The 9,710-nt window shown below is 44.5% G+C and overlaps 1 protein-coding gene across 1 annotated transcript in view; it reads left to right on the forward strand.

Moving 5' to 3' along the window:
* ENTPD8 (ectonucleoside triphosphate diphosphohydrolase 8) overlaps window positions 1-7,916 on the forward strand; it is a 21,995-nt gene extending 14,079 nt beyond the window's left edge. The window contains exons 5-11 of the mRNA XM_027847873.1: window positions 1,049-1,199; window positions 2,187-2,346; window positions 2,459-2,689; window positions 2,956-3,219; window positions 4,261-4,371; window positions 5,794-5,928; window positions 6,492-7,916. Coding sequence (XP_027703674.1) covers window positions 1,049-1,199; window positions 2,187-2,346; window positions 2,459-2,689; window positions 2,956-3,219; window positions 4,261-4,371; window positions 5,794-5,928; window positions 6,492-6,683 — 1,244 coding nt within the window. The 3' untranslated portion in view covers window positions 6,684-7,916. The remainder of the gene's footprint in view (window positions 1-1,048; window positions 1,200-2,186; window positions 2,347-2,458; window positions 2,690-2,955; window positions 3,220-4,260; window positions 4,372-5,793; window positions 5,929-6,491) is intronic.
* Window positions 7,917-9,710: the final 1,794 nt, after the last annotated feature.

Here is a 9,710-nt window from a genome sequence, read left to right on the forward strand (position 1 = left end):
CACACACACACACACACACACACACACACACACACACACACACACACGCTAGCATTTATATAGCACTTTAAGGCTTGGAATTATCATCTCATTTTATTCTTGAAGAACTCTGTGAGGCAAGTGCTATTAAAAGCAGTAGGATTGTTGTGAGGATCAAAAGAGAAAATAAGTGTGAAGCACTTAGCACAGTGCTTGGCACATAGTAGGTGCTATGTAATTGCTTATTACCTTTCCTCTTTCACAGATGAAGAAACTGAGGCAGACAGAGGCTAAAATGACTCTCCCAGGGTCACACAGCTAGTAAGTGTCTGAGGCCAGATTTGAACTCAGGTCTTCCCGACTCAGGAACCAGCACTCTATCCACTGTACCACTTAGCTACCTCTTTTTGGTGAGAAAGTATGATGTAGTGTGGAAAGAGTCCTGAACTTGGCTCCAAATTAGATCTCAGATCCTTACTAGCTAGGTCATAGTCAAGCCGATTAGTTTCTCTTAGACTCAACTGTAAAATGGGGCTAATAATACCATGCTATGGCATTGTGTGGAAAGTGTTCTGAAACATGATGTAGATGTGTTACTGTTTCTCTCCTTATCTCTGCCTGTCTCTGTTTCTCCCTACCTGTCTTTCTGTATACCCTCTCTCTATCTCTTTTTATAAGTTTCTCTCTGTATTTCTGTCTTATTTTCTCTCTGAATTCCCCTATTCCTATGTCTCTGTTTCTCACTCTGTCTCTGTCTCTCTCCTTCCTTCCCTCCCTCCTCCCCCATCTCTCTCCTCTCTATCATTGTCTCTGTCTCTCGCATACACTTTCCCTCTATCTCTCTCTATTTCAGTTTCTTTCTGCATATTTTTGCCCTTGTATCTCAGTCTCCATCTCACACTCTCTGTTTTGTCCTGTGATCTATGTCTGCTCTCCAGGGATATCTTTCCTTCTCACTTCAAACTCTAAAGCCAACACATGCAGAGGTCCACCATCACCCTTTCAGAAAGCAGGAATAAAGGGTTAAATTCTAGTAAAGATCCTAATATCTAGGGTTGTTATTTTTCAGGGCCTGGGATTTCTCATTACGCCAATGACCCAGCGAAGGCTGGGGAGAGCCTGAAGGCTTGTATGGAGAAGGCGCTGGCCCTGATTCCAGGAGACAAGCATCAGGAGACTCCTACTTTTCTTGGGGCTACAGCAGGAATGAGGCTTCTGAGGTTGATGGGGATTCTGCGTGGGTGTTAGTGGGAAGCAGGGTGGGAGAATCTACCTATTGGTGAGGCTGGGGAGAGTTAAGAAGTATGGTTCTCTCAACTTATGGAAGGGTATCTCATAAGGGTAGGTAAAGAGGGTAAAAGTCCCTTTCCTCCTACTCCTCAAAGCAGAGCAAAAGTGGCTGAATTTGAGATCAGGAACTGGGGTGCATGGGAATCTCAAGAGAGCCTAGGATGGATGATGAATGGAAGATGTCAGCCTCTTCAACTCTTGGCTCACCCCTGGGTGAAGGCAGAAGGAACATGGAAGCTCTCTCCTGTTTCCTCTGGACCTTGTCCCAATTCTGTATTGAATTCCTTCGTGGCCCCCTCTCTGTACCTCTATTTCCCTGGTGTGCCCCTGATAGCTGAGTGGCTGTGTAAGGGGACAACTGAAGCCATAGCAGTTCACTCACCTCAAATTGAGTATTCAGTAAGTGTGAGCAGCTGATTGATTAGCCTTAGCCTGTAAGAGTAAGAATGGGAAGGCAAGAGACACCTGGGTTTGAATCCCAACTCTGACACTTATTAGTTAGTTGTATGACCTTGGGCAAGTCAGTTTCCCACTCTGATCTGTAAAATGGGAATGATAATAGCTGACATTCATATTGGGTTTTCAAAGCACTTCCCTTATGGTACATCATGTGATTCTCACCACAACCTTGTGAAGAAGGGGTAATTGTTATCTTCGGTTTACAGATCAAGATATGAAGGCTCAGAGAAATTAAGGGATTTGCCCAGGAATATATAGCTAGTCAGTATCAGAGGTAGGATCCCAACTCAGGTTCATCGTTAGCACTCCCTAACCTGACAGGATTGTTGTGAGGAAAACACTTTAAACTCTTAAAGTGTTACAGAAATGGGGATTATTAGATCACAAGACAAATCTTTCTGTGGAAGGGGTCTGCAGTCATCCAGGACTTCACTTCCAACCCCCCACACTACTTTCAGATTGAAGAATAGTTCCCAGGCAGATTGGATCTTTGAAGAAATCACCGAGGTCCTGAGCCAGTTCCCTGTCAATTTCCAGGGAGCCCAAATTCTGACAGGGAATGATGAAGGCTCCTTTGGCTGGATCACCATTAACTACGTGCTGGAGACCCTGGTGAAGGTGCCTTGGGAGATTGGGAGGGGAGGATTCTAGGGGCCCAGAGCCACAAGTGACTGGGAGATCTGAGTCACTGGTGTACACGGGTCTGAATGACTGCTGTTTGGGGGGTCAGTACACCTTCTCAGGGGAGTGGATCCAACCCCCTATGGCTGAGATGGTGGGAGCCCTAGACCTAGGTGGAGCTTCAGCACAGATCTCCTTCCTTCCACCTGGCCCTATTGTTGACCTAAGCACCAAGGACACCTTCCGCCTCTATGGGCATGACTACAATGTCTACTCACATAGCTACCTGTGCTATGGACAGAACCAGTTGCAGAAACGGCTCCTGGCACTTTTGGTGCAGGTGTGTATGAGGATGGGAGATGAAAGGAGTCAGGAAGAGAGGATGGAGTGTGGGACACAGGGAGAGTTTCAGAAACTGGGGTGGCGTCAAAATTTCAGGCATCATTAAGCAGAGAAGGGACAAATTTTAAGGGAAGGGGGACCTCTATTTTCATCTTTAGATTTCAGTGGAGAGCAGAGATGAGTATCAAAGTTATATCAAGATGGGATCTAGGTGTTAAGGTGATGAATTATCTGGAGTGGGACTAATGACTGCCTTCTCCCCAGACCAACCCTTCTGAAGTGGTCCGGAACCCATGCTACCATAGTGGATATGAGGATACACTGTCTCTGGCTGACCTATATAACACGCCTTGTATCCAGAACTCCCAGTACTCTCATACTGCACAGATCCTCAGGGTGGAGGGCTTAGGAAACCCAGAAGCTTGTTATGCTGCTGTCTATAGTCTCTTCAACTTCTCTGCCTGTCAGGGCCAGGAAGACTGTACCTTTGATGGCATCTACCAGCCTCAGAAGCATGGCCAGTTCTATGTAAGATTCTCCCTTCCTTTCCTTCTCAAAGTTTTACCCTCCCCACAACTTCCACCCCAAATTTCCTCATGGCACAAGCAAAGGAAAACAGAGAGAGGGAGGGAGATAGAGACAGAGAAAGAGATGAGGAGGAGAGAAGAAAAGGGGGAAGAAAGGAATGAAGATGGAAGGAAAAGAAAAAAGGAAGGAAGAGGAATAAAGAAAGAAAAGGAAGGAAGGAAGAAATACAGGAAGAAAAAGAGAGAAAGAAAGGAAAGAAAGAAAGAAAGAGAAGGAGGGAAGGAAGACAACAAACATTCTGTAGGGAGGGAAAGGAAGCTTCTAGTCTTCACCAGCTTAGAGCCAGGGCCATTCGCTTGGAGAATTTGATGGTGTTTGCAAAGGATCTATAAAGAAGTGAAATTCAGGAAGAGAGGATTTTCCTTCTTGGAGATAGCTAGGTTGGATCCTTCTCTCGACCCTACCATTTTCATTAAGTACTTTCAGCTCTGCTACTTACCACCTGTGTGACCTTGGTGGGGGGTTAGACTAGCTGACCTCTAAGGATCCTTCCAGCTCTAAATCTATAATCCTGTGTTTGAAGAAGTCCTAAATTCGGGGGTGGGGAACCTGCCCTAAGTTTATAAAAAGAGTGACTCTTGGAAGTGTTTGGATCACAATGTTTTTGGTTCACGAAAGAGACTCCCTCTGTATGCTGGACGCTGTTGGTGCTTTCTAGTTCTCTTCCTACTTCTGTGGTGAGGCCAACCACCTCAGCTTTCTCTTAACCATTTAACAAACCCTTCACATACTGAAGGATTGCTTGAAGCAACTTTTCTTGGAAAGAAGAAGCAAGGATGAAAGGTCAATAATTACTAGGATTGAGGATAATGGAGAGAGATTTTGAGTTTGTCTAATCCAGGGCCTCACTGTGGGTTCCCAGACCCAGGATTTGAGAATCCCCTAATCTCTGGCTCAGGCCATCCAGGACCCTGGAGTCTACTTTGTACAGGTAGGATGGAAGAAGCAAGAGGGTTTTGAAAAATATTTTTTTCCTCCCAGGCATTTTCTGGATTCTATTACACTTTCCACTTCTTGAACCTCACAGGCGGCCAGTCGTTGCACACTGTGAATACAACCATTTGGGAATTCTGCCAAAAGCCCTGGAAACAGGTGAGACCTGCTACTTGCAACCCCTTTAGGCAAATTCACAAAGTGTGTCTTTTGGTACCTGACCTTTCTTTGGGAGCAGAATGCACACTGAACCATTATCATAGAAAGTTGGAAGAGATTTGAGAAATCTTTTCTAAGTGTTGAAACTTAGATTGAGTGATTCAACCCAAGGTCACGTAGCTAGTTAGGGGCAGGGCAGTAATTACTACTGAGATCTCATTTGCTCCCCGGTTCTTTTAACTATCTCGCACTATGACTTACATATATTGGTGCCTTTGTTATGTACTTAGCACGTTCTGCTGTGCATTGGAATTAGCTGTATTCCTGTCTTCTTTCTTCTACCATACCATAAGGTTGATGAGGGCAGGGGCTGTGCCTTATTCTTCTATTCCCCAGAAAACTGACCTAGTGCTTTGAACACAGTAGGGAATATTGTTTGAAGATGGTCAGGCCTCTATAGATCATAATCCATATCTAGGACTAGGACTTGAAAGCCAATTTCATAGCATCATTGGCTCTGTAAGGAGTCTACCTAGTCCAAGAGTAGGGAACCTGTGGTTCTAGGTTCTCAAGTGCAGCCTTTTGACTAATTCCAAACTTCATAGAACAAATCCCCTTAAGAAAAGGATTTGTTCTGCAAAATTTGGTCTCAGTCAAAAGGCTGACCAAAGGACCTAGAAGGCCACATGTGGCCTTGAAGCTGCAGGTTCCCCACCCTTGCCTTGGTCCAATCCCCCTTGGCATCAGCAGGCCTGCACCTAACTCATCCAAGCTGCCATTCATCTCTCCTTTTCTTCCTTATGTCCACAACAGGGCTATCCTTTGCTAATCCCTATTGAATCTTTCAGTCTTAACAGTTGAGGCTTTTTATACCTGACCTCAGTCTCTCATTTTTCTATTCTCTTTTCTTTATCATTCCCCAGAAGCAGTTTAATTCAACTGATCTGAGGCTCTTTCTTTCCTTTTTTTTTTTTTTTTTGCTTAGGCAATTGGGGTTAAATGACTCGCCCAGGGTCACACAGTTAGTAAATGTTAAGTGTCTGAGGCTGGATTTGAACTCAGGTCTTCCTGACTCCAAGGCCAGAGCTCTATTCACTGTACCACCTAGCTGCCCCACCTGAAGCTCTTTCTCTGGAACCTTGAAGGCCACTAAAGTCCCTTTTGACATTCTTTTTCGCTTGAGTCAGTATGGATGTGATGAGAGAAAAGGCCCCCAGGAAGGGCTGGAAGCTCCAAGGTTAAGAGGACTCCCAGGTGTCCACCTGCTTTCCTTTCTCAATAGTAGCTTCAGTTCCTTGGAGCTCTCTTTCCCCTTCCCTGCTCCTCATGCCACATCTAGCCCCTCTGGTTGTGGGTGGTCGTGATGAGAGGGAAGCCTTGGAACCTGGTGTTTTCTCCTACCCCTAACCATGGGGCCTACAGGTGGAGGCCAGCTACCCTGAGGAGAAACAATGGCTACACAGCTACTGTACTAATGCCATCCATATCCTCATCCTCCTGACCAATGGTTACAAGTTTGATGATGGAACCTGGAGCAACATCCACTTTACCAAAGAGGTGAGGGCTCCTACTCCTCAGCCTACCCATTCCCCTTTCCAGGAAAAGGCTGTATCTCCTTGTTGTCATCTACCCCCTGCTCCCTTTCCCTTTAGGGAAGCAGGGAAGGGAAAGGAATAAGCATTTCTATGATGCCTACTTTGTGCCAGGCACTGTGCTAAGCACTTTACAAATACTACCTTATTGGATCCTCACAAGTGGGCAAGGTGGGGCTGTTATTATCCCCATGGGGCTCTCTCTTCAGATGTGTGCAGTCACAGGGCACTGCCAACCCCTGGACATGGGGTTGCTGCTCATGGGCTTTAATAAACACGAGCATCATTTATTTTTCATGCCACTGTGTCCATCCATTACCTGCAGGAATTCCATTGGTGTAGGTCCAACTTGGGGACAGGTATCAAACAGTGGCACAGATTACCCGACCTCTGAATAAATTTCATCTGCTCACCAGTGCCACTGAATCAGGCTGTGTATAGCCTCAGTTAACCACCTTGACTAAGGGTGCATCTTGTGTGCTTGCTGCAGGACAGCCTTGAGCAAGCCCCTTTCTGTGTCTCTTCCAGGTTGCAGGCACAGACATTGGCTGGACCCTGGGCTACATGCTGAATGTGACCAACATGATCCCGAGTGAGGCACTGGTCCTTCAGCGGGCAGAAAGTCATAGTGTCTGGGTTGCTGGTGTCTTCTTTCTTGTCCTGGCCATCGTAATGAGCATCGGGACTGGCGTCACCTACTGTTTTTGGAGTCCTGACTAGGCCTCAGACTTAAGTCACTGTGATGAGCATCCTCGGGGTGGAGCAAGAAGAGCTTGATTCTGAGCTTCTGATAAACTGAAGACTGGTTCATTTAACTCCTGGGGGAACCCACTCCATCCCAGCCTAGGGACCTCAAAGAGTATGGCACGGAACTTCTGTCTCTGACAGGCTTTTGAGGCTTTTTAGGCATCCTGACCATTGTGTTATATGTATGTTTTCTGTGGGTAACTCTAGGCCTCAGCCATCTCTCTGGAAGGGACTGGGCTTGGAGTGATAGTATTTGGGTATGAGTTGAGGGAAAGCATGGAAGTCTAGGGGCTGAAGTTGGGGTATGGAAGTGTGATTGTTGGGAGGGAGAGACCTGGGATGAGGAGAAACAGCAAGCTATCATGAACAAAGAACTTGATTGCAGGTTCAGGAGGCCTAAGTCCTAGTGCCGCTTCTGCAATCAGCCAATTGCATGACCAGGGTAAGTCATTTCCTCTTTTGCAGCCTCAGTTTTTTCATCTATTAAATGAGGTTGGACTAGATGATTGATTATTGAGATCTCTTCCAGTCCTGTAATTATGTGGAAAATGACAGAATGATTGAGGGAGCTCTGATGTTCCAGAAGGGAATTTGGGGACGGCCCAAGGATGATAGCGAAGCATCCCTGGAATATGCACTTGTGCTTTTATCAAAGGGGGGCTCCAGCCACCAAAGAGAAGCAGGAGGAACGACTTCTCAATAGTAGCCACACGCCAGGGTTCAACTCTGGCTTCGCTCTCACCCTGGAGCAGTCCTAGCCAAAGAGTTCCTTGCCAAGGATTTTTGTACTTGGTCCTCTCCCCCATCCTGATCTGGTTGATCTTGTCCTATAGAACTTGCTCATTCTCCTTCCCGCTCAGTTCGCCCTGCCCCACGTCCTCAGATCCCAGCCTCTTGACTCTAGCAGCCATTCTACATAGTTGTACGTTGTACTCAATACAGTGCCTGGCACAGAGTGGGTGCTTAGTAAATGCTTGTTGACTGACTTAGGGACCCTGCTGATCCCTCAAACCTTCAAATCTGAGCCGCTTCATTCTGGCTGCTGTCCCAGGACACAGATCTCACCTATGGTCCAAAGCCTAAGCCTCTAACCCTGATGGGTATCCCAGGGATGCGCCCACCCCCCACCTCCGTTTCTTTGGATGGCTCAAAGTTTTGGGAAACGTGCTGTTACTTTTATTAAAATTCCATTTGTTGGTTTCTAGACCTCAGAAGTTTCTTTCAGTTTGTGTTGGTAGGCTTTTGTTCTATCACACAACTCTCCAGTGACGCCCCCTTCTTCCCAAAGACTGACATTTGAGACTGGGTGAGAGAGGAATAATTCATTCCAACAAGATGTTATTAAGGATTTACTTTACTGTACTAAGCACTGGGAATAGAAATACAGGCAAAAAGCCCCCACAGCATAAAAACCCCTCACCCACAAGACTTACATTCTCTTTTTGGGTAGGTTAGGGAATGAACACAGATAGGTGGATCCAAACCACATACAAGATAAATATAAAAATAATTTCACAGAACAAAATGCTGCAGGATGACAGCTTGGAGGGGCAGGCATCTTTCGTTAATTTTACTTCTGAGTAATAAAGAAAAACAGCTAGGTAAAAATGACAGACAAAAAGATTGTATCTGACAAAATATGCAACACCATGTTCACAAAGCCTCTTATCTCTATATTTAAAAAAGGGACAAATATTTCATCACCTGGTTTCTAGGGAACAATGCTGGTCAATATTGCAATTAATCTGAATTTAGCTGCCTTTTAGTGTCATATTCATTTAAATTATTATAGTTACTGTGTATTCTGCTTGCTTGGCTTTACATCAATTCATGTAAGTCTCCTTGTGTTTTTCTGAATTTCTTATATTCATTCCTTAAAAGTATAATGATATTAATATACCACAATTATTCAGTCATTTCTCAATTGACGATCACCCACTTTGTTTCTATTTTTTTTTTGTTACTATGAAAAGTACTTCTAGGATTCTGTTAATTTAAACATTTTCTTATAACTTTTTTGTGTACTAACTTCACTTCTGAATTTATTCCTCTCCTCATCTGTGCCCAAGAAACAAATAGAAAACAGAAAAGTAGCCAGGGACTAAAGGTCCTTTCTTAGGAAGCCATCCCTTTGTAACAAAGGATAAAAAGAGAAAAAAAGTTTGCTTGAGGAGATTAACATCAGCCAAAAGGGGGAAGGGAAAGGAATAAGCACTCCTATAGTGCCCACTATGTGACAGGCAATGCACTGTTCCATACTTATAGTTTGCCACCTTTGCAAAGAAGAGAAATGCATTTTCTCCTCTCTCCACTGGGGTTAAGCTTGGTTATAATTATACAGTTGTTTCTTTTCTCTTTCTTTTCATTTACATTGTTGTGGTCATTGTGTATATTGTTTTCTTGGTTCTTATTATATCACTCTGCATGTATTCATATAATTCTTCCCATGCTTCTCTAACAGGCATTGGAGCTGAGCATATACCCTAGCTCCAGGGATTCACATTTTTCTTTTTTTTTTTTTTGGCAAGGCAATCTGGGTTAAGTGACTTGCCCAGGTTCACACATCTAGTAAGTAGCAAGTGTCTGAGGCCACATTTGAACTCAGGTGCTCCTGACTCCAGGGCTGGTGCTCTATCCACTGTGCCACCTAGCTGCCCCACATTCACATTTTCTCTTGCTTGTTATATACCCACCCTGAAGACCTAAAGAAAATTTCTACAATAAAGCTTAGGTAAAGCTCATGTCTAGCATCTACCCTAAAAGTGATTAACATCATTCCTTCTAGTAAAAGTATTCAATATACAAAACATTTATCAGGTATAGGACAGCTACTTTTTCCCCACTACAAAAGGAATACTTAACACACAAAAGATCCATAAGTGTATGTTAACAAATACCTAAAACATAAACAATATAATCCATTATATATTATACTTTCCCCAAAGGTAAAGGTACTTTGTGGGAGGCTACACTGTTTAATCTCCAGTCTATCTAGGAAGG

The sequence above is a fragment of the Vombatus ursinus genome, unplaced genomic scaffold, assembly GCF_900497805.2.
Source record: "Vombatus ursinus unplaced genomic scaffold, bare-nosed wombat genome assembly UNPS02000580.1, whole genome shotgun sequence".
In the NCBI taxonomy this organism is placed as follows: domain Eukaryota; kingdom Metazoa; phylum Chordata; class Mammalia; order Diprotodontia; family Vombatidae; genus Vombatus; species Vombatus ursinus.